This window comes from Miscanthus floridulus, chromosome 18 (genome assembly GCF_019320115.1).
Source record: "Miscanthus floridulus cultivar M001 chromosome 18, ASM1932011v1, whole genome shotgun sequence".
Lineage (NCBI taxonomy): Eukaryota > Viridiplantae > Streptophyta > Magnoliopsida > Poales > Poaceae > Miscanthus > Miscanthus floridulus.
The window spans coordinates 24,376,989-24,401,398 of NC_089597.1; the positions used below are offsets into that span (position 1 = coordinate 24,376,989).

The 24,410-nt window shown below is 44.2% G+C and overlaps 2 protein-coding genes across 2 annotated transcripts; both read right to left on the reverse strand.

The window, feature by feature from the left end:
- Window positions 1–5,629: 5,629 nt before the first annotated feature.
- LOC136519587 (nucleosome assembly protein 1;1-like) lies at window positions 5,630–10,072 on the reverse strand. Its single transcript, XM_066512969.1, has 12 exons — window positions 9,617–10,072; window positions 9,493–9,536; window positions 9,313–9,408; window positions 7,702–7,794; window positions 7,489–7,579; window positions 7,353–7,414; window positions 7,085–7,269; window positions 6,803–6,980; window positions 6,672–6,715; window positions 6,357–6,558; window positions 6,241–6,264; window positions 5,630–6,132 (listed from the first exon to the last, which is right to left on the reverse strand). Exons 1-12 carry the CDS (start codon window positions 9,681–9,683, stop codon window positions 6,073–6,075), a joined length of 1,146 nt encoding a protein of 381 aa, XP_066369066.1. The 5' UTR covers window positions 9,684–10,072; the 3' UTR covers window positions 5,630–6,072.
- Window positions 10,073–10,369: 297 nt separating this feature from the next.
- LOC136523493 (uncharacterized) lies at window positions 10,370–15,262 on the reverse strand. Its single transcript, XM_066517160.1, has 6 exons — window positions 15,096–15,262; window positions 12,952–13,285; window positions 12,744–12,812; window positions 12,610–12,650; window positions 10,958–11,058; window positions 10,370–10,721 (listed from the first exon to the last, which is right to left on the reverse strand). The coding sequence occupies exons 1-6, from the start codon at window positions 15,260–15,262 to the stop codon at window positions 10,687–10,689; spliced, it is 747 nt and encodes a 248-aa protein (XP_066373257.1). The 3' UTR covers window positions 10,370–10,686.
- Window positions 15,263–24,410: the final 9,148 nt, after the last annotated feature.

Consider the following 24,410-nt stretch of genomic DNA (forward strand, 5'->3'; position numbering starts at 1 on the left):
AGCTAGCCCGGCACCTTAGTTGCATAATTAGTATCTTTGGAAGGTGCTAGAGAACATATATAGAGGGGTGTTGTCTTGGCTAGACCAATAGTTTTAATTTCGCACTTGTTTCGGTTAGCCAACGTGATTAATTTTAGAAAAGACTATTCACCCCCCTCTAGTCCGCCATCTCGACCCTTCACCCTCCTACTCATCTCCATCATTGATCCATCATCTTTGTGAGATTGGAAGAGAATCCAAGTGCATTGTTTGAGTGATTGCATCTAGAGGCACTTGGTATTCGTGTTGCGCTGCGAATTTCGTTTGTTACTCTTGGTGGTTGCCACCACCTAGACGGCTCGGTGCAGCGGTGGAGGATCGGCATAAGTTGATGATTGTTCGTGATCGTCTCCGGTGATTATGAGGGGAGTTGTACCTTCCCCGGCAGAGTGCCGAAAGGTAACTCTAGTAAATTGCTCGTGTCATTGAGTTACCTCACTTGTGGGTAGGTTCTTGCGGTGTCCAATCGTGTGGATGAGGTTTGTGAAACACCTCTTAGCCGTCGAACCACCAAGTGTTGGTCGACACAACGGGGACTAGCGTGTTGGCAAGCACGTGAACCTCGGGAGAAAAATTGGTTGTCTCTTGCTATTTGATATTCTCCCGGTGATTGGTTAGGAGGGTTGTGTTAGGCGTGGCGAGCCAATGTAAAAACTTAGCCACTTAAATGGAGATGAAACCCGAAAGAAAATCGTTGGGGCGTAACCCTCTTAGCGACGCGCCATATCGGAACCCGGGTATGGTGTTAAATGGGCAAGGGCCGGGTCGTCACCCCCGTGACGCGCCGTGTCGTGATCTGGGCATGGTGTCAAGTAACCAAGGATCGGGTCATCGCTTCCTTAGTGGCGCGCTACATCGGCGCCCGGGTGTAGTGAAAAATGAGCAAGGGTCTTCGCATCAGAGTCGACGGGTGCGAAGGGTAAGGAAGCTAGTCGAACCAACTAGGATCCGTTTAGGTAGTTGGAATGTAGGGTCACTTACAGGTAAGTTAAGAGAATTAGTTGATACCGCGACTAGGAGGCGTGTAAATATATTATGCGTTCAAGAGACTAAATGGAAGGGTCAGAAGACGAAGGAGGTGGACAATACAGGTTTCAAGCTTTGGTATACAGGGACAGTCGCGAATAGAAATGGAGTAGGAGTTTTGATTGATAAGAGCCTCAAGAATGGTGTGGTGGGAGTGAGAAGGCAAGGAGATAGGATTATCTTAGTCAAGCTTGTCGTTGGTGATATGGTCTTGAACGTAATTAGTGCGTATGCCCCTCAAGTAGGCCTCGACAAGAGTGCTAAGAGATAGTTCTGGGAAGACTTAGATGGCCTGGTTAGAGCTATACCTAGTAGTGAGAAGCTTTTTATAGGAGGAGATCTTAATGGGCATGTAGGTACTACAAGCGCAGGTTTCAAGGCAGTTCATGGAGGTTTTGGGTATGGTAGTAGGAATCAGGAGGGGGAGGAAGCTCTAGACTTCGCGGTAGCTTTTGACCTGATGATAGCCAACACTTTCTTTAGAAAGAGAGAATCTCATCTAGTGACCTTCAGTAGCGGACAACACTGTAGTCAGATTGACTTTGTCCTCGCAAGAAGAAAGGACAAACGAGCATGCTTGGATTGCAAGGTGATACCAGGGGAGTGTGTTGTTTCTCAACATAAGCTTTTGGTGGCAGATTTTCGTTTTCAGATACGTGCCCGTAGGGATAAACAAGCTAAGATTGAAAGAACAAAGTGGTGGAAACTGAAAGGGGAGACGTCAGAGGTATTTAGGGAAAGGGTTATCAAAGGGGGCTCTTGGAAGGAAGAAGACGACATAAACAATATGTGGGACAAGATGGCAACCAACATTCGGAAGGTAGCCTCAGAGGTGTGTGGAGTAACCAAAGGAAGGGGACGTGAGGCTAAAGATACTTGGTGGTGGAATGAGGAAGTCCAAAGGGCTATTAAGGAGAAGAAAGAATGCTATAGACGCTTGTACCATGACATGAGTGTGGACAATATAGAGAAGTATAAGGTGGCAAAGAAGACTGCAAAGCGAGCTGTAAGTGTGGCAAAGGGTAGAGCGTACGAGGATCTTTATCAACATTTGAGTACGAAGGAAGGAGAGAAGGACATTTATAGGATGGCTAGGGTTCGTGAGAGAAAGACACGGGACTTCAACCAAGTTAAGTGCATTAAGGATGAAAGGGAGCATCTCTTGGTAAAGGAGGATGAGATCCAACATCGATGGCAAGAGTATTTTGACAAATTGTTCAATGGTGAGAATATGGACACAACCTTTCAGTTGGATGACTCTTTTGATGACACCAATAGGCGCTTTGTGCGGAGAATCCAAGAATCTGAGGTCAGAGAGGCGTTGAAAAGGATGAAAGGAGGTAAGGCGATGGGACCGGATGGTATCCCAATCGAGGTGTGGAGATGCCTCGGGGACATAGCTGTAGTATGGTTAACCAAGTTGTTCAACCATATTTTTCGATCGAACAAGATGCCTGATGAGTGGAGGAGAAGTATATTGGTACCGATCTACAAGAATAAAGGGGATATTCAAAGTTGTACAAATTACCGAGGAATTAAGTTGATGAGCCATACTATGAAGCTATGGGAGAGAGTTATCGAGCATCGCTTGAGAGCAATAACGCGGGTCTCTATGAACCAATTTGGTTTCATGCCCGGAAGGTCAACCATGGAAGCCATTTTCTTAATAAGACAAGTTATGGAGCGGTATAGGGAGAAGAAGAAGGACCTACACATGGTTTTTATTGACTTGGAGAAGGCTTATGATAAAATACCAAGGAATGTTATGTGGTGGGCGTTGGACAAACATAAAGTCCCAACGAAGTACGTCGGGCTCATTAAGGACATGTACAGCAATGTTGTGACTAGAGTTCGAACAAGTGATGGAGACACGGACGACTTCCCGATTAGGATAGGACTACATCAAGGGTCAGCTTTGAGCCCTTATTTGTTTGCTTTAGTGATGGATGAGGTCACAAGGGACATACAAGGGGACATCCCTTGGTGTATGCTTTTCGCGGACGATGTAGTGCTAGTTGATGAAAGCCGGACAGGAGTGAATCAGAAACTGGAGTTATGGCGGGAGACTTTGGAGTCCAAAGGTTTTAGACTTAGTAGAACTAAGACTGAGTATATGAGATGTGACTTCGGCACTACTACTCGGGAGGAGGAAGATGTTAGTTTGGAAGGTCAAGTAGTGCCTAGGAAGGATACCTTTCGATATTTAGGATCAATGCTACAGAGGGACGGGGATATTGATGAAGATGTTAGCCATAGAATCAAAGCAGGGTGGATGAAGTGGCGGCAAGCGTCTGGTGTCCTATGTGACAAAAGGGTACCACAGAAGCTAAAAGGCAAGTTTTATAGGACGGCGATTAGACCTGCTATGTTGTATGGTGCAGAATGTTGGCCTACGAAAAGACGACATATTCAACAGCTAAGTGTCGCGGAAATGCGTATGTTGCGTTGGATTTGCGGTCATACAAGAAGGGATCGAGTTCGGAACGATGATATACGTGAGAGATTAGGGGTAGCGCTAATTGAAGAAAAGCTTGTCCAACACCGGTTGAGATGGTTTGGACATGTGCAACGGAGACCTCCAGATGCACCGGTGCGTAGTGGAATCCTAAGTCAGGACAGTAACGTGAAGAGAGGTAGAGGAAGACCGAAGTTGACTTGGGTAGAGGCAATAAAAGGAGACTCGAAAGGATGGAATATACCCAAAGACTTAGCCTTAGATAGGAGTGCTTGGAAGACAGCTATTCACGTGCCTGAACCTTGATTGCTTCTGTTGGGTTTCAACTCTAGCCTACCCCAACTTGTTTGGGACTTAAAGGCTTTGTTGTTGTTGTTGTTGTTGATTGGTTTCATATTCATCTTGTGATTGGTTCATTCCTCTACACGGCGGTATAACCATCCTACTCACTCATTTATATTCTTGCAAACTAGTTGTAGCAAGCTCTTTAGTGTAATTAGATTTGAGAGCTTGCTTTGCTATTTAAGTTTGCTTATTGGAGCTCTTTAGAGTAGAAAGTTTGAGAGCTCTTAGTGAGTAGTATCATAGCAAGTTGTGTGTCTAGCTATCATTGCAACTAGAATTGTTGGATAGGTGGCTTGCAACCCTTGTAGAGCTAGAGCAAGTTTGCATTTCGCTATTTGTCTTACTAATCAAATTGCTCTAGTTGATTTGTAGAATTTTAAATAGGCTATTCACCCCCCCCTCTAGCCATATTAGGACCTTTCAGCGCGGAAGGAATAAGAATGGGGAGGAGGAAGCGAGGCGAGCGGCGCGTGCTAGAGTGAGCGGCGGGAGGCGTCCGTCTGAATAGGGATTTGTTTTTAGTTTGGGGCCCGCTCCTGGGGAGCGTGTTCGGACGCAGTCATGGACGAGCGTCCTGGTAGGAGCAAGTCACCAATATCAACCGTGTACAATGTCTACATAACCACATTGCCAACGGGAGCTAGTCCGGTTGGTCTAGTGCTCCCGCGGCACCCTGCTGTCCGGGGATCGAACCCCCCTTGGGGGCGATTTATGCTGGCCGGAGGGGAAAAAATCCCCTCGCCTGCCCTGCTTTTCTCAAAGCACAGGTTGCGGACCGGTCCACTCATAGGGTTACGGGCCCGTGTGTGCGGGTAGGGTATGGGGTTCTAGGGTTTTTCTCGACCTGCGTGAGTGGTCTCTTTCTTAAAGCGCAAAGCTCCGGGCTATCTAGCTATTCGAGGGTCGAGTTTTTTTTTTACATAACCACATTTGCTTTTGATATAGCAATCTAAAAAAATAAAGAAAAGATCAATGCCCTCCCCACTAGACGTGTCCACTGATAAGATCAAGTGCATTAGATACAAAAAAGGGTTGAGCTTGAGGCAGTTCAAGTGCATTAGATTCAACAATGGATTGAACTTGAGGCTTCAAGAGTGCATTAGAAACAAGAACGGGTTGAGCTTGAGGCTTCAAGAGAGGTTGTCTATGACCTCACTTCAAGGATTTCAATGAATTGATTAATCTTGCAATTGTGGCTGAAAATAAGACGATGGCCTTGGATGCTGACAACCGCAAGAGCGTCCAACACTCCTCAAGGTGGAAGTTCTACACCCTATGCTTAAGTTGGCTATACACCTCCATGGATGCCCAGATTTAGCCCTCAAAGAAGCATGTGGATAATAATGCTCCAATCATCGTATGCCGTTGGATGCTGACAACAACCATGTGGATAATAATGCTCCAATCATCGTATGCCATTGGATGCTGGATAATAATGCTTCAATCATCGTATGCCATTGGATGCTGACAACAACTGCAATTGTCGGACACTCCTGAAGATAGAAGTTCTACACACTATGATTAAGTTAGCTATACACCTCCATGGACGTCCAGATTTAGCCCTCGAAGAGCCATGTGGATAATGCACAGCTCGAAAGCAAGGGACGTAATTGGTGTCTTCCTCCCGTCCTCATCACCCTTCACCGTCAAGTTGATAAGATAGAGTCATCAACATCAACAAGTGCTGTCAAAATCATCATCAAACTCGCAATTTGAAATAATCCAAAATGTTCGACTCCAGCATGCTACAGCGCCACAGATCTCATCTTGTCAACTATTCTTATAGAGCACGAGACACGAATAATGGTTGACAAGAGAGCTCTTCAGTCATCCCTTGCAAACTAATGAAACAGCCTAAGCTAACTACAAATCAATTCAAGATAGCCAATATAGACCTAGGGTAAATAACGAGCCATTATCGGCTGAGTGCAAAGATAATTACACAACCATATAATATCATCCGATTGCACATAGCTGAAACCCCAAGACAATAGCAGACAAGTAGCAAACCAATATTCCATCCACCGACGCAGCACAAAGTGCTCCAGACAACACCCTCACTACCTAATAAAAACCACACTTGAGATATCAAAATCAACATCTGGCCTGCGCATAAAACCACCGACATAACCTCTAGGCAGCTCAATGGAAAATACTGCATCAACCAAACACCAACAGCAACAGGCCGGAAATGGCAACCAGCCAGTTTACTGCTGCTTGCACTCTGCTGGTTGTTCGGCATTTCCTTGCGACACCTTCTGCGGTACCTGTAACACACCATTAGTTAGATATGTGCATTGGTACGATACCTGGAAAATAAGAAAATAGGTATATACGGACAATTCAGTTCAGCGTGAGAATTTCTGATCATGTACCTTATGTTTGCGACCGGATCCCGACTGTTCAGACAATTAGAAATGAAATGTATGTATTAGCAAGAGGAAAGGTTCAATTCCCATATTTAAACAGATTGCAGGTCAAGCAAATCTACCTTCCTTGCTGGCTTGCTTTCTTCCTCATCCTCGTCCTCTTCCTCATCCTCGTCCTCATCCTCTTCTTCATCCTCATCGTCGTCGTCGTCGTCGTCTTCATCATCATCATCGTCACCCAAGTCAGCAAAATCCTCGCCTTGCACAGCCTCCCCAGTAAACCAGGAAACTGCATGAGGGATAATTTTATCCCTTATGGTGGTCCTGAAAACCAATTTCAGTAATATATCAGTACATGAGCGATATAATAGACAGGAATACTATAAGCAGGCGATGGATTCAAGATTGCTTGGGAAATGGAAGCAAACTGCACTTACCCGATGTCATAATCATGCTCCATTTGACCCTGCAGCTCATCAGCCTACATAGAACATTGAATGCAGCTCACTATGGAGCAATATGAAACGTGACAACTAAAAAAAAAGTCAACAACAGATCTTAGACGTACAGTGTCTTCATCAATGTCCTCATCATCTTCAGGGACCTGTGGGGGATTGAAAAAGTTGAAGAAACTCTCACAGTCCTCAGTTTTAGTAATAGGCTTAGTATTCTTTGAACCTTTCTTTGGTTTTTTTTTTAGAATCTTCTGTGTTAGTTTTTTCCCAGGATACCACTCGATTTCAGTTCTGCAAACACAATGTGTTCAGTAAGCCATGCACAAACATGCAGCGATACAGAAGAACAAAGTGACAGCAACCTATAGAGGAAAAAGAGAATACAAAACACCAACCCAATAGCTTTCTCCAAAATTGGGTCATCTTCATCAACCATGTGGTAAGTTTTTGTCAGGACAGAATTCTTGAAGAATGGGTTTGTATCAAAGAAAAACTCCAGCTTGAAACCCTTAGGATCCTCGATTCTAGACCACTTGATATCTTTTAGATATTTCAAAGCGGCTTCATCACGCTCTTGGATCTTTAAGCAGAAATCTAGTCAGTATCATAGAACAATGTATTGAAAGAAAACAACACAGAAAGAAGGGCAGTCAAATTACTTACCTCCTCAGACAAAACTTCGTTTGTTTTCATAGCAGTAAGCCAAAAATCTGGAACTCCTTTAGCTGAAAAATGGTTTAAATACAAATCAGTCATTCAGAATGGGAACTAAACAAGAGTTCCAAGTTCAGTTTTATACCATCTGGTTCTTTTCCCTCGGCAGCATTGTCACCGGTCGGTTCATCACTGACACCATCTACCTCCACTACTCCATTTACAATGTCATACCTCTGATGAAATAAAATAAAACAGGTGACACCAGCAATTTGCACAAAAAAGGACACACCACAAACTAGATGTTTTCAAAAATTAGATGAAATAGTATAAACAGAAAGAAAAAAAACTACTCTACCTTTGTGTACAAAGGTTCATAAAGCTTCTGGTACTTTGCCTCAAGTGCAGCTCGCTCTTCAAAAAACTTGGCCTCAATCTCATCGTGTTGGCTCTACATCATTATTACCGAGAAAAAAGTTTGAAAGAATTCAGTTCCAATCATGATAGTTAAGTGCAGGCTAAGGGAACAGAGTGAGAAGAGTTTGTGCCCCCAAGCAGGCTTCACACTTTCAAGGGCAGAAAAAGAAACAAACAAGAAATTTTATGCTTGGAAACCAAGAAAGGAAAAGGCTCGGCAACTGGCCTTTGACATAGTTTAGATAGGTTATCACAATTAGTTGTTAAAAGGAGGCACACAAAATGGCATTGCACTGAAATGCTTTCAAGTTATAAAGAAAATAGAAGATTTCATATACTACATTGCAAAATTTAGCTCCCCAATAATGTAACAAAAATGGAAATAAAAGGTCTTGCATAGGATATCACTGAATACAATGGAAATGAATCACTCCTTCATTGCACAAACAAATCTAAGAGAAGATGAAAAATAAGAATGATGTGCCTTCACTGTTTGCAAACCTATATATATATAAATAATATATCAAGCCTTGTTCCCCTCATCCCCATGATTGGCATTAGGCCTAGGTGTTTCCATGCATTGGTATTGCAATTTGAATGGCAGCCTACAACATAGCTCAGGTCACATGATGTTTCATGCGCATGTCCTCCTTGATTGTCTTCTGCTAGAAATTATGTATCCTTCCTTGACACATCAACACCCAAAATTATGAACGCATGTTACACTGTTACCCGGGCACCCATGTCAGATTCCAAGTGGTATATTTGGCACATCCCAAGAAAAATTGCCAAATCAGACAAACGAACTCGAATTAGACATCGACACCCACACCCCTATCCACGTAACAGTGGTACTGTGTAATAGGTTTCTTACTAAACCAAACAAAACCTGACACCAGTTTAGGCATTTTATCATATTAAAAGTCAAGGTAAATACAAATGCAAAGATTGAACAACTGAACATTTCTTTGAACTTAGTGACGACTGATGGGGAATGAATGGTGTGTGGGATGTTATTAACAGTCAACAATATACACAATACACCAGAGGGATTTTGGCTTAACTGATTCAAATGGAATGATCCACTCTACATATAATCTTATGTGATTTATCCGTAACCAACTCCATGGGACCAGCTAAAATCTCTAACTATTGTAGTTATTAAAAATTGATCACATGTGCTCTCCTGACCCAGGAGTAAAGGCCAGTTCATTAGTTTTATCATCAATCAGAACAATGTAGAACAAGCAACTGAATACAGATGTCCTACAGGTTCAGATATCATCCAGATGTTGTCTAATAACTACACCTATGGTCAACAAAAGGCAGTCTGGTCAATCCATCAAATCAACAAATTGTAGTCCTTCATCATAGCCTCAAAGAACCGGGACAAACACTCAGGCTAACATTATAACTAAGGGAATTGTGTATCATCACTTCATTCTAAAAGACAATGAGAGGAAATACGCTAAACCTGAAAAGGGATACCACATTCAGTTCATATCAGATTTGCATAGAAGCGGAAAGCGAAGAAGGGAACAGTCTGGTCAACCTGGATCTCTCTCAAAAACTCAACACGCTTCCTAACATTGGGCGAAAGCGACTCTAGCACATCGGCGTGCTGGCCCGCCAGGCTCTGCAGCTTATCCTGCAACCGAATCAGACAACACATGAACAAAAGGCATGCAAGGAAATTACAGAAGCCTATAACCCAAATCCCAAATCGGCGTACCTTAAGGGCATTGACGAGGCCGGCGCGGTCCTCGGCGCTGAGGGCTACAGGCAAACCACAAATACAACGCGGATCGATTAGGGGCGAGCGTATGCGATACGGCGTCGGCGGAGCGGGCGGTTACCTGCAGCGGCCGCGGGGAGGGAGGCGTTGAGGTCGGACATATCAAAGGTTTCCTTCTCGCCGCCCATAATGGATTCTTCGGTTAGGCCCGTCTCGCACTCGATTCGCACTTGATCGCCGCGGCGCCGCCGAGGAGAGAGAAGGGGCGCGGAGCTGGGCGGCGGGAGAAGAGAGAGAAATGAGGCCACTAAAACCCTAGTCTCCCGGGTATAAGAAGGGTGGGAGTCGGAGGCGGCTCGGGCAAGAGGCTCGTGTGTTTTTTCGTTGCAGACCTTGGATGTGTGCGAAACTAGCAATGCCACCCAATTTACCCTGAGGAGAATAAGGCGTTACCCCTCCTGAAAGCTTTAGGAGCTAAAATCTGGATAGAATCTGTCTAAACAACCAAACACCACCTCCTAAAACCTCCTAAAAGTTTTAGGAGGCTGGTTTTTCTTTAGGAGCTCCACCCCCTCCTAAAACCTCCTAAAGTCCTTCCTAAACCCCCACCACCCCTCATTTATTGCCCCCTCCCTCTCCCTCGCTTCTAAAGAAGGGTAAAAGTATCTTTGTTCAACAACATTTACTGCTTTTAGTCAGTTTTAGGAGGTGCAACCAAACACTCTTTTAGGAGGTTTTAGAAGGCTACCTAAAACTTTTAAGAAAGTTTTATGAGGTCGAAACCAAACAGGGCCTAAGAATAACTAGCCAGAACCCCACTACCAAGCCAGCTGATATCTATGTATAGGTGAGTAATCGATTATGCACACACATGTATCTATAGTCGATCTTAAACCTATGATCATTATAGATGAGTAATTGATTGTCCTTACACATATATGTATACGTATAATTCAATAGCTATAAGGCTGCATTGCGCAGCGGCAATTCCATGCTCGAAGAGAATTGTTTGTCTCAAACTGTAAAACCGTAGGAAAGCAGCCATTCCCTGTAAAACTGTTGGGAAGTAGCCATTGCTAGTTCGATACGCAAGAAGAAAAGGTTGGGCCACCATCTTTCCACCAGAGCGACCTGTGCAAAGTTGGAGCTCTTCTCTTGTATTGGGAACAATGTCGCTGGCATGTGTAATAATTACTGAAAGTGTGTGTTGTACCACATTTTGCTACCTGCAAAAAAGAGTGTCTCTCTTAAGATCATAAGTTGCTTACACATGTTGAAATGAAGTCCTCAATCACATATATCGCATTAAAAGGAAAAGGGTTACATGATGACGCATTAGCAATTCAGGACACTGTGTGATTGGGCTTCGTTGGTTTTCTTTCATAGAGTAATCCCCAAATTGCAAAGTTCAGATTATTTCTAAAGATGTAAACTAACAAATAGTGAGGACAAATAATTTCACCTTTGTCAAGGGCTGAACACAACTGCAACATCAGTATTTGGTATAGCATCCCATTGCTCAATACATCCAAGAACACCATTAGTTTCTCCGTACTATCTTTTCTGCAGAGTCGCATCAGTAACAGTAGGACAGTAAATCCACTAACTCAAGATTAGACTTTCTAATAATAAAATTCGTGCATGTTGTAGTAATCACCATGTAGTGACTATGAAACAAAGCTGAATTTTCTAGGGGTGACTGGGTGAGGATGGGAGTTAGACCTCTTAGCCTTCTTTTAAGATTAAAATAGTGTCATACTGGGATCAATTCATTTCAGCACCTGTTTTAGGTGTAGCCTTTCTCCTTTATGTCAGTGTACAGTAATGAACAACAGGGAAAAAGTTACTTTTTTTTGCAGGATCAACAGCTAGTGGGATGCGGCCTCCGTTGGGCTAGATGTGGCCTCCCCGGCGACGGCAAGATCAACAGCTGGCGGGATGCCAATTATCAACAACTAGAACAACTCCCCCAGCGTTGCCGCGGGAATCAGCGATGGAGTTTTCACGTGTTGCTATGGGAATTAGCGATAGATTCATCTCATATTATTACTATTATTATTATGGAGCACAAAGTATTTAAAACTTAAGTATAATTTGGGAACGTAAGTAGCTAATTGCTTATTGAACAACTCAAATTACAGTAAACACTCTTCATCATGCAGAAAGCTGATTGAGAAGGCTATTGCCAAAAAAAGTGTTCATAATTATCACCGTTTTCATTTCATTCAGCTAGTTGTTTCATGTAGACTGTTTTCATCGGGGGATACCCAAATCCAAATTAGCAGTATATTCCAGCGAGCAATAGAGCAGTATATCTTTCACAATCTCGTTCTCTTCCTCACACGCTTTTTGCATGACGACGGTTTCTCAACCTATTCAGTTGATTGGAATTGTAAAGGCCAGTCGACTTGATGCCGTGCAGCTTTTCAGTTTCTTCTGCATTAGTTGACGATGCTTCTTCTGTATTAGTTGATGATGACGTTAGTATCAGATAGCATTGTTAGTGGGGTTTAGCTTTGAGCATAGTGACTTGTGGGACCCTTCGATGACGTGGCCTCACGAAATCAAAGAGAAATGGGTAGTGGGGTTTAGCTTTATACGAGTATAGGATATGATGAAGGCTGCAGTAGCAGCACTAAGGAGAGCTATCTTAGCAATGGTGTAAATTACAGAAGCATATAAGATATTTGGAGCTCCTATTGCCCAAGCAAAGAAACACTTATAAAAACCAAAACTGCAGAAGCAAAATTCTATTAAGGTCCTACTGTTATAAAAACAAAAATTGCAGAAGCAAAGAAACACTTATAAAATTGCAGAAGCATATAAAATTTACTTGGAATTTGTATCCTGCTTTGTAGTCATCTAAATTAATTAAGGTCCTCTAAGTTTTATATAAATTTTGCATTCAGCCCATTGTGATTTTTAACCCAAAATGCACTATTATCATTTCATTTGTAGGAGACCTTTGCATTTTTATGAATATAGAATGCTAGAGACAGTGAAACTCCAAAGTCAGTAAGCAACTTTTTTTTTCAGAAATCCATAGAATTGAAGCACTACTGTACAAGATGTTTGGAAATTATGTACTTATCCTACTGGAATCAAAAAAATTACATGCTTTGTTGGAAGGAAGGCCTCATCATGCTTCTTGTGAGCTGCAGCAGGAGGAGAAGAGTTCCATATCAGTGAACAGTGTACATGAACGAACTGAAAGGAGCAATAGTAATATAACTAAAAAAAGGATATACGTGTGGGTAGAGGCAATACAGCAAGCACCTTGCATGCGCTGAGTTTGTCCTCTCCATCAGTTTCTCAATCTGCGAAAAAAAGAATGAATGACTAATAAGCGAGAGAGGAGCTGAGGGGGGCCTGTGCAGCGGTTTTAAGGAGGGCCGCGTGCCCTCTGGGATGCAAAAGGCAGCCAGCCGCGGAGGTGACGCTGCGGCAGCGGCGCACCGCTACCGGAGGGTGTCGGCAGGCTGGCGCAGCTGCGGAGTCCGAGCTCAGCCCCGCGAGTGGAGGGGGCGACGTAGTGGTGAGGCGAGGATGGCCGTGGCCATGGCGGAGGGGGAGCACGGGCGCGCGCTCGACGCGGCGGCTGGCGGCGGAGGTGGTGCGAGGCCACGGCGAGCCGCTACCGGGGGAAGGCCGGCAGATTCGGATGCGGCGGCGGGGATTACGGCACGGGCGCACGCGCGACCCGGCGGCTGGCGGCGTAGGTGCTGCGAGGCCGCGGTCTTTCCTTTTTTCTTCTTCTTTTTCTCGGACGGATGCAGGGGACGTGACGCCGCTAGGTGGTTCGAGAAGCCAGCACGCGTGGACGGTGCCGGAGAGGTCGCATGCGAGAGTCGGAAGGATCGGACGGTTCCGGTAGAATTACTGTTAATGTACAGTAATATGAGAGAGGGGTTGTGTTATACAGCTTTAAGAGTACTAATTATTAGGTAGATAGGTAGGTAGATTCATTCACATGCAAATTGTGTTATGTCCTTGATTATTTTCGGCCTGTTCGCTGGTTGGTTTCTGGGCTGGTTTAGGCTGGTTGGTGCTGGTTTTATGTGAGAGGAAAACACTGTTGGTTGGCTGGTTTGGGCTGGTTGAAACCAACAAGCGAACATGGTGTTTGAAATCTTTATTACTATTACATCCGAAGAAAAAGAGAAAAAAGGCGCGCAAATCCTCCTAAACCTTGCAGTTTTTTTTATCAAAATACTAAAAAAGAGATAAAATTCGTTTAGATAAATTTGTAATTCGCTAAAAACACTTAGAAGAGCTATCTGTAGTATGGTTGTGTATCTCATAAAATTGGTACTCAATCAATCCAAAATAAGTGTTTTAATTTTGTTTTAAGTTAAACTTTATAGTTTTAATTAATTTTTAAAATTGCAACATCTATAGCGTCAAAATAGTTGTGAATCAAAATGAAATAGGTTTTCAAGTGCGTTTATTTGATGCTATAGACGCCGGTGTATTTTTATAAACTTGGTCAAAGTATACAAAAACCAAAGGTGGTGCATACGGTAACACCCCGGTGTTATGAGCTTGTTTAGCGCCGAGATTTAGGCCTAAAAAAATTTCTAAAATGATTTTTCTCGGATTTTAAAATTTGACTTATGTATGTCTGATAGCAAATAAAAGGGCGAATGGCTTGTTTATGTGATTAAGCGTGAAAACAATTTTTATAAATAATTCGCTGTTCACATCCGCGTCGCGTTGTCGGACCACGTCGGAGCTGTATCGCAGTCTGCCTCCGTTGTCTCGTTGCGTTATTGTCTTTGTCGTAGCGTCGTTGTCTGCCTTCACGTCCCACCAAGTTGAGTCCTCTCGGTCTACGCTGTGTTCCTATCTCTCCCTCTCTAGCCTCGTTTGCTGATCTAGGTACCTTTGCTTAGCTTCGGACGTACGTGCATATATGCTTAGCTCTCTAATAGATCGTCTCATGATCAGTTCATTTATTTGTTCATATATATATATATATATATATATATAGGAAACCAACTTCATCGTGTAATATATCCTTCCCGCCAACTTCCTCCTCTACTGGCTGCTGTGCCGACAGTCCCTACAGGTGTCATCTTTTCAGTTGTCTTTTCATTTACAGTGGTGCAATTTCTAGTATGTGTCCTGTAGCACTGGCTTTTACTTAGTAGTCAGTGTCCTGGCGTGAGTGTACGATGTGTCCCTCCTTGCTGCTTTCGGCTCCTTTTTTCTACTGTCGTGGAGGAGGCGCCTCAACTCCGTTCTCAACTCAGGTCTGCCGTTCGGTCTTGTCGCCTGCCTCTGCGGTGGGTCCTCGCTGGTCTGGACTGCGTCTGTGCCGAGCCAGCACCCAATTTGACTGCGCCCACGTCGCCTTCTACTTCCCACGCCCCTCCTTTTCCTCTCCGCCACGCACGCCACGCGCAGGCCACAGCGCTGCTCTTCCACGCAATCAACCGCCCCTCCTTTTTTTTCCTCCCCGCAGCGCCGCCGTTGCCTTTTCCCCTCGCGAGAGTGCGCGAGTTCCTTGGATGCGCGCGGCTCTTCGTTTCCTTTCCCGCGCCGCCGGTGCCTGTTTTTTCCCGCGCGAGCGCACGTGGACGTCCACGGCTCCGTTTCACTGTGGCTCCTTCCGTGCCCCGCGCGCCGGCGTCCGCAACCAGCTGAGCCACGAAGCACCTCCCCGCGCCTTGGCCGCCCGCCGTTGCCCGGACACTGCGTGTGAGCGTGCACGCCCGCGGTCCGTGCCGTGGCCGCTTCCACCGCCCCTACCGCACAGCTCCGCCATGGCCAGTCGCCGTTCCCACCGGCTGGTGCCCACCCGATTCGTGCTCTGTTTAGAGAATGAAGAAAAGGATGAAGAACGGTAAGAGTCCAAGAAATATTTTATACAGGGTCTTATTTGCGAAATACGACTTGAATGAATAGTACCTGTTGGACTGCACTTTGGTTTTGAGAAAGTTCAGGGGCTGTTTAGCAAATTGCCGCGCCACCCACCGCGTTGGGCCGGCCTGCCGTTGTGCTGGGCCGCTACCCCGCTGGCCGCGCGCCCCGCCTTGGGCCGCATGGCCGGCCTGCTTCTGCGCTGCTGGCCTAGGCCACGCGTCCACTGGGCCGTGTGCCGCTCCCGCGCCTAGGCTGTCCACGCTGCGTGACCGCTCGCCGCCTGGGTCGTGATGCTCCCACGCTGCTGGGCCAGTAGTGGCCGCCGGCCCCTTTTCAAGTTTAAGGGTTTTCTAATTAAAGCTGAAGTAAACTTATAAACTTCATAGTAAATTGTCGAAAAATCATAAAAATGCCAAATCAGTTTTATCGAGTTTCTAAAATCATGGTCTACCGAATAGTGTATTTTGTTCACATAGGTGTGGTATGCTTTTTAGGTTGTTATAATTATTTAAACATGCTTAATATTGCTAAAAGAAGAACTTGTAGGAATTTCCATGATAATTTGGTAATATTGTTGAATCTGAAATTTATACAGTAGGCTCCTAGCAATATTAGATACTCACTGTAATTTTTGTAACTCTAGAATAATTAGTTTGCTAAATAGATAATGAGATCATATTGCGAATAACGATTAAATCGATAGAATAAAATAAAGAAACGCCTCGGGTTATATAACTAAAATTTATTATTGGGAAATAATGCCTTATCCGACAACGTGTATATGTAGCCTAAGTACGGTCGTCGTTAGAACTAGCCCATTAACTCGAGTGACATAAATCGTATTTTACGAGTCACGATTACAATCGATTAATTATGTCTTTGCATTTGCACCGCATTGCATATCATATAGGTACGATGATGGATCAACTGATCAATTGAAGGATGATTAGGAATCCGAAGATGGTGTAAGGGTATTCTCTCTAGGGGATGATGCAATGGGCTTCTATCCAGTTGATGGTGGATGATTTGAAGATGCAGACACTAACTTTTTAATATATCTTACCCAGGCAAGCCCCGGTGCATAACCCCTACTTTTTGTAGTTTAAATTATATTTGTGCATTAACTTTTAAGAAGTTGAATGAAACCCACTTGCATATATATTTTTATCCTATGAGTCTTACTAGTATGACAGGATCGTATAGAATGCTATGTTATAGGACTCCGGTAGAAGTCGAGTGATTGCCTATCACTCGCGAGAGATAGGAAATATATTACTGTATTATTATCACTTGGAAAACATAAATGGTGGAAAGGAAAGTGGTGACTGGGCAGGGATGTGGTTTGGATATTGGTGGGTGTAAGAAGTTGTGTCGCCGCAGATGCGGGTCATAGCTTGGTTACACCATTGTTCTCTGTCTGGTCGGTTAAGGACCGTTCGTTGCATAAGATTCTAGGCAAGTCACAGAATTATTATCTTGAGCATATACTTGTGGATAGGCGCTTGAAAGACTTGTTGCTCTCTTATCGTGGATCCGGCTCTTTCCAGACCGACTGTCAGGGTTTTATTTTGGTGGAGGAGGTCCTTGCACCGCACTGAGTCTGGGACTCAGGGACGGAGGCTTGGAGTCCTAGTTTGGACGGGGACCTAGACACCTAGTGTAACACCTCGGTGTTAAGCATGCACTAACATTCCATCCCATGAGCATAATCATCATCACCTCATGCATAAGCATCATTCACGCATTTCATTTCAAAAGAAATGAAGTATCATTTCATGTGGTGCTTAAGTTGATTGAAATTCATTCATGTTTCAAACAATGTGAAATGACATGCTCATGTTTGGATGCCATGATTCTTGTTTTGATCACTAAGATAGCTTATAAATATTTAGGATGCAATTTGGAGCAAAGTTTATATTTGAATTTTTGCCAAATCTTGCTTTTAAAAATAATTATTCAATATTAGGGTTTTGAATTAATATTGAGTTTAATTGGGTAATTCAAAATCTATTTGGAATTTGACTTTGGTCATAAAAGCAAAGTTGTAAATCTTGAAAAATGGAACAACTTTCATTTTTACACCAACTTTTGAAACTGCTTTGAAATAGTTCAAAATTTTGTTTGAATGAAAAAGGAATTGAAAATAAATTGAAAATCTCATTTTTCACCTTACTGGGCCGCCGCCTCCTTTTCGGCCCAGTCACCCAGGCCGGCCCAGCCTGCCTCCATGCCGTCGTTCGCTCGCCCACACCAGTGCCCCAATCGACGTCAGGTTGCGCACGCCGCGTGGTCGCCATGCACCGGCGACGCACGCCACGCGGTAGTGAAAGGTCCTTGTTTGGTTTTGGTAATTGAGTGACAACTTAGGTGGACTAATTGTGTTTATGTGAGATACATAGGTGATTAGTCCACAGGTACATATGTGTGAGCAACATATGCCATGAAGGTGAAAATGGTTTGGAGATGTTGCAAAGCTCACACATGTGGTGATGAAGGAGCTCATTGCACATGAGACATGACATTGAGTCATGTGATCAAGGTGGAGAAGATTAAGACAAGACTTGGCTTGATGGACCAGTTGCAAGCGTGAAGGGCAAGTCGAAGGCTTTGGAGTGATGGACCGCGTGGCGGTGAAGCTTGAGCAAGACTTAGCGCCGATGGACGAAGGCAACGGTGAAAAGTAAGTAAAGTCAAGATCGATGAACCAATATGATCACGTGATGATATGAAGTGGATCATATCATTGTTGATCGTGTTGGTACATATGTTGCATCAACGTTGAAGGAGATGGAATGGAAATGCGCAAGGCAAAGGTATAACCTAGGGCATTTTATTTCACCGGTCATAGGTGTGTAGAAAAGTTTATGACCAGGTTTAGGATAGATGGCCATACTATCAAGAGGAGCAAACTTGTTTGCATATCGGTCATCTAGTGCCACTCGAGTGATCTAACTTTGCATCGTCGCTAGGATCGAGTGGCGTGGCAAGTTGAGTGGCTAAGATCCTTTGGGAAATGACTGTGAAAATGCTAACATACACATGGTGGTGTACACTTTGTGATGTTGGCACATTTACAAAGGTGATGAAATTGGAGTTGATGTGGATCAACTTGGTGAAGGAACTCCATCGGCGGAGTATCCGCCTGTAGAGTGCGGACAGTCCGACGGTGCCACAGGTGCCCTAGACAGAAAAGACAGGTCTCACAGAGTGGACCGGACGCTGGTCACGTAGTGACCGGACGCTGGGGTCCTACGTCCGGTCAGAGTGATGTATGGTGACGCAGGCAGAGCGGAGAAGCTAGAGAGTGACCAGACGCTGGTGCAGCATCCGATCACATCCGACCGGACGCGTCTGGTCATGACCGGTATCTTACTAGAAATGACCAGATGCTGGGGTTTCTACGTCCAGTCAGTTGAAGCTGTTGCGTCCGATCAGGTCAAGTGACCATTGGAATCGGGACACGTGGCCATCTGCGGGTGACTGGACGCTGAGGTCCAGCGTCCGGTCAATACGATCGGAGCGTCCGGTCAGCCCGACTTTTACCTAGTGAAGGGGTAACGGCTAGTTTAGCCCTTGGGGCTATAAAGAGAAGTGGCTCTCGGCCATGGAAGTGGTGATCCGAGGAACATTTGAAATGCTTAGTTGAAGCAATCAAAAGGATTGACCAAGAAAAGCAAGCAACACCCAAAAGAGAGCTAGTCATGATATTTTAAGTGGTATTCCAAATACTTCACTCATGCAAGCTAAGATCAAAAGATGAAGTAAGTCAACCACAACAAGAAAGTGCACTTGATCATAAGTGGTATTCATATCATATGGGTGAAGAATGAAATTTAAATTGGTATCTATTGGTCTTCACCAAGCTTATAATTAGATTTCACATTGCTATTAGAGTAATGAATTGGAATCTATATGACCATTCTCTACTCCAACATAGCAAAGGTATCATTGTAATGTGTATGATCATTTTATCCCTCACTAGTATGCGGTTAGTGCATATAGTACATGCTTCATAGGATCATGCATTACAAATGAAATGTTTAAAATTCATAGCCTACCACTATTGCTTGAATGATTATTTGATCTAGTGGTTAGTATGTGAATTTGTTTATGAGGTAGTAAACCTAAGTACTTGACTTAATTTGGATTGCTAACAAGTGATAAGTACAACATTGGCAAGATAACCCTTATATGAGGTGTGAAGAAGCTTGTCATTGGTTCAAACCAGACTTGAAAGCTTAAGCAAATCAATTTAGTTCAAGTCACATAAGAAGCTCATGATAATGATAAGAGTACAAGCACAAGACAACAATGCAAATGGATATCTAATTTGTATGTTTCAAGTGGTATCTAGATGTAAGTATTTCATCAAGAATTCATAAGTGATGTCTAGATTAACTCACAATTGATATCCTATAAGTAGTACTCATAAAGATAACAAATGCTCAAGAAATGGTTTTATGGAAAAATCCAACAAATGGTTCCATACTAGAAAATTATCTCAAATGGTATCCCATCTACATATAGTATAAATCATACAAGTGATATCAATCATGCAAAAGATGGTTCCACAAGTGATCCTCAATTTTAAGTGATCATCAAATAAAGAATGCATCCCTCACCTACAAGAGCTTAAGTGCAATAAAATGGATGACCCATACATAGAATGATAAGATACATGTATTACAAGTTACAAGTTCTAAATAGTATCTACAAGTGGTGTCATTCCAACAGTCAAGTAATGTCCATAAAAAATGCAAGATTCAAGCCTCAACCATCTACCCCAAAATGCATACCTTTGCATCAATGAGAAGCACACCTTTTATGAAAATTGATGACAAAGGGGGAGAGATTGTACAAAGATATGAAAGCCTTTATACGGGGGAAAGATAAATTGTGTAAGGGGAGAGATAAGATATGAAAGCTTAAGAGGCTTAAGAGGTTGGACATGGACATGGACAAAGAGGGAGCAACATTAGAGAAAAGAGATGGATCAAAATTCTTGGACAAGAGAAGCACACAAGTAGGGGGAGCAAGCTCATGAACTTTGATTGATTGCATTTGGTATGTACATATTCATGTGTGCTTGCTTGCATTGCATAAACTTTCAAATTCAATATGCATGCTTGTGTGGTGTATGCTAGTTATAGAACTTGAATGATGATTTGATAACTAGCATGCTTAGGATGATAGCTAGACACTTGGTATGCTTTCAAATAATGCTAGTACCTTACTTTTAATGTTGATCTCATGAGGTATCTAGTGTTTCTATTTCCAAGTGTCATCTAGCTAACCATGGTGCTAAGGATGAACTTAAAGGTGCAACTCCGATTGGTATCACACTTCAAAGGTTTACTCTATGCACCTTAGCATCATTCGGTAGTAATTACTCTCCCACAATTTTAATCTATACATATGTGCAAGCTTAAAATTAAATACTCTAGCATATATGTAGGGGGAGCTAATACTACCAATTTGGGTTTGTGGTACTTGTCAAAAATCATTTACATATGGTAAAATTGCTTGGGCAAGCAACATGAATCCAAAAGAGCTTAATTTATATATCTTTGTAGAGTTGTCATCAATTACCAAAAAGGGGGAGATTGAAAGGTCCTTGTTTGGTTTTGGTAATTGAGTGACAACTTAGGTGGACTAATTGTGTTTATGTGAGATACACAGGTGATTAGTCCACAGGTACATATGTGTGAGCAACATATGCCATGAAGGTGAAAATGGCTTGGAGATGTTGCAAAGCTCACACATGTGATGATGAAGGAGCTCATTGCACATGAGACATGACATTGAGTCATGTGATCAAGGTGGAGAAGATCAAGACAAGACTTGGCTTAATGGACCAGTTGCAAGCGTGAAGGGCAAGTCAAAGGCTTTGAAGTGATGGACCGCATGGTGGTGAAGCTTGAGCAAGACTTGGCGCCGATGGATGAAGGCAACGGTGAAAAGCATGTAAAGTTAAGATCGATGAACCAATATGATCATGTGATGATATGAAGTGGATCATATCATTGTTGATCGTGTTGGTGCATATGTTGCATCGACGTTGAAGGAGATGGAATGGAAATGCGCAAGGCAAAGGTATAACCTAGGGCATTTCATTTCACCAATCATAGGTGTGTAGAGAAGTTTATGACCGGGTTTAGGATAGATGGTCGTACTATCAAGAGGAGCAAACTTGTTTGCATATCGGTCATCTAGTGCTACTCGAGTGATCTAACTTTGCATTGTCGCTAGGATCGAGTGGCGTGGCAAGTTGAGTGGCTAACATCCTTTGGGAAATAATTGTGAAAATGCTAACACACAAACACATGGTGGTGTACACTTGGTGATGTTGGCACATTTACAAAGGTGATGAAATTGGAGTTGATGTGGATCAACTTGGTGAAGGAACTCCACCGGCGGAGTGTCCGCCCATAGAGTGCGGATAGTCCGACGGTGCCACCGGCGCCCTAAATAGAAAAGACAGGTCTCACATAGTGGACCGGATGCTGGTCATGTAGTGATCGGACGCTGGGGTCCTGCGTCCGGTCAGAGTGACATATGGTGACACAGGTAGAGCGGAGAAGCTGGAGAGTGACCAGACGCTGGTGCAGCATCCGATCATGTCTGACCGGACGCGTCCGGTCATGACCGGTATCTTACTGGAAATGACCGGACGCTGGGGTTTCTGTGTCCAGTTAGTTGAAGCTGTTGTGTCCGGTTAGGTCAAGTGACCGTTGAAATCAGGACACATGGCCATCTGCGGGCGATCGGACGCTGAGGTCCAGCGTCCGATCAACACGACCGGAGCGTCCGGTCAGCCCGACTTTTGCCCAGTGAAGGGGTAACGGCTAGTTTAGCCCTTAGGGCTATAAATAGAAGTGGCTCTTGGCTATGGCAGGTGCTGAGCATCTTGGGGGACTTAGTGTCCATGCTTGTGAGTGCTTGGGAGCCCTCCATCTCACACATACTTGATAGTGATCATTCGATTGTGTGAGAGAGCGATTCTAGTGTGATTGCATCGTGAGGTTGCATCGAGTGGCACTAGGTGATCGAGTTGTAAGCCGGTGGTGCTTGTTACTCTTGGAGGTTGCCACCTCCTAGACGGCTTGGTGGTGGTCTCCGTTGAAGCCCGCAAGAAGTTTGTGCGGCGCTTCGGAGAAGTGCTTGTGAGGGGCATTGTGCTCGCCCCGCGGGAGCCGTAAAGAGCAACTCTAGTAAAGCGTGTCATTGAGCTACCCTCACTCAAGGGGTAGGTTCTTGCGGCGCCCAATGTGCAGGCTTAGCGGGTGATGCTAATTAGCCACCGAACCACTAAGTGAGCGGTCGACACAACGAGAACTAGCGTGTTGGCAAACACGTGAACCTCGGGAGAAAAATCATCGTGTCAACCTTGTTCGTCCTGTTGGTTTGCATCCCCATTACACAAGCTTGCAATTACTTTATGCATATTAAGCTTGTATAGTTGCTCTTGTAATTAAATAGCTTGTGTAGCTTACTAATTACCTTCTTGCTTGTGTAGCATAGAAAGTAGCTCCCGTGCGTGGCTAATTTGGTTTTAGTAACCTTGTTAGTCACATTACTTAGTTTGTGTAGCTAAGTAATTGCGCTCTCTAATTAGGCATTGATTGCCTTGTTATTGAGCATTGCTAGTAAGCTTAGTTAGCTTTATGCTTTTGCTTACTAGCATGTGTAGGAGCTCCCTTGTTGCTTAAAGTACTAGTGGTATAGGTTTGTGTAACCTTGCTCCTAGAATTATTTAGGAGAGCTCTAGCTAGCCCGGCACCTTTGTTGCATAATTAAGTATCTTTGCAAGATGCTAGTGAACATATATAGTGAGGTGTAGTCTTGGCTAGACCGATTGTTTTAATTCCGCATTTATATCGGTTAGCCGACATGATTAATTTTAGAAAATACTATTCACCCCCCCTCTAGTCCGTCATCTCGACCCTTTAGGCAGCCCTAGCCTACCCCATGCCCCTTCACGCACTGCCTTCAAGGCTCGGCTGACCTCACCCTGGCGCCACACTCGCCCCTCCATTTTGCTCTCTCCTCCACCAACGCACGCAGCAGCCGTAGCAGCGCTCGCTCCGCCGCGCGCCATCACCGGCATAGCCGTTCCGGCCACGCCTGGCCATCGGAGCTTGCTCCATCTTCGCCTCCACCTCGTGCAACCAGTGCTCGTGCCAGTTCGCTGTGGTAAGTCTTCTTCGGCCAGGAATTCCTCGCCAGAGTGAGCTCCTCCTCGCTGGAGCTTAGCTTTGTGTGGATAGCCCCGCTCCATTTCCTCTCCCGCCTTCCTTCCTCGCGCACGAGCACCGCACTGCGCCGCCGAGTCTCCCGAGCACCTCCTCTCGCCATACCATGGCTGGAGATGCTCCACTAGCGATGACCCACGCTGCCGCTCCACCATGCATGGCCATGGCCGGCTTCCCGAGCTCCTTGGCCCACGTCGCGAGCACCCTTGGGTTCACGTGAGGGTAGGGAGCACGCCGGTCACCTTCACCGGACCGAAGACCTCACCGTCGGCGAGCTCTCGCCGTCGGTGATCTCCTCTGTCTTGGTTCGGCTGATGGGTGGGGTCTCGCTGAACCCTGGGCCCGTTTGTCAGTCCCTATGTGTGTACACGCGTGTTCAGATCCGGGTGCACCCAGCGTTTTCATCGGCTGGTTTTCAAAAGGATTTCAAAAATGATTTCACAAATGTATTAAATAGCTTGAAAAATGTATATCTCGAGTTATCTTGCTCCAAAATTTATGAATCAAATTTTGTTGTGTTCCTTGTCACTAGATCTACATGATAAAAATATTGCATGTCATTTTTGAGATACTTTAATGTAGAGCTTTATTTAATTCTTGATATTGCTGATATCTTGTAAATTGTTTAGTAAATCCTATATGTATCAGAAAAATATGATTCTAAGTTTGTTACTCTTCTTGTGTAATGTACTTTCTGTGAAAAATATATGCCATGCATGTCCTATAGAAAAAAATTATGAGGTGTAGTTCAAGTGCCTTTAATGGCTGTTTTTTGTTATTTTTGCTAGAGAGCAAAAT

Bases quoted from the DNA above. Each gene is read 5' to 3' on its own strand.
- LOC136519587 (XM_066512969.1), bottom strand. From the start codon at position 9,683: ATGGGCGGCGAGAAGGAAACCTTTGATATGTCCGACCTCAACGCCTCC. The intron at 7,580-7,701 runs GTAGAGTAGTTT...TTATTTCATCAG, and splicing joins ATGAACCTTTGTACACAAAG to AGGTATGACATTGTAAATGG. The intron at 6,981-7,084 runs GTTGGTGTTTTG...TTGTGTTTGCAG, and splicing joins ATTTTGGAGAAAGCTATTGG to AACTGAAATCGAGTGGTATC.
- LOC136523493 (XM_066517160.1), bottom strand. From the start codon at position 15,262: ATGGCGGAGCTGTGCGGTAGGGGCGGTGGAAGCGGCCACGGCACGGAC. The intron at 13,286-15,095 runs GTGAAACGGAGC...CGAACCACCTAG, and splicing joins GGGGCACGGAAGGAGCCACA to CGGCGTCACGTCCCCTGCAT. The intron at 10,722-10,957 runs GTGAAATTATTT...TCTTTTTTGCAG, and splicing joins GTGTTCAGCCCTTGACAAAG to GTAGCAAAATGTGGTACAAC.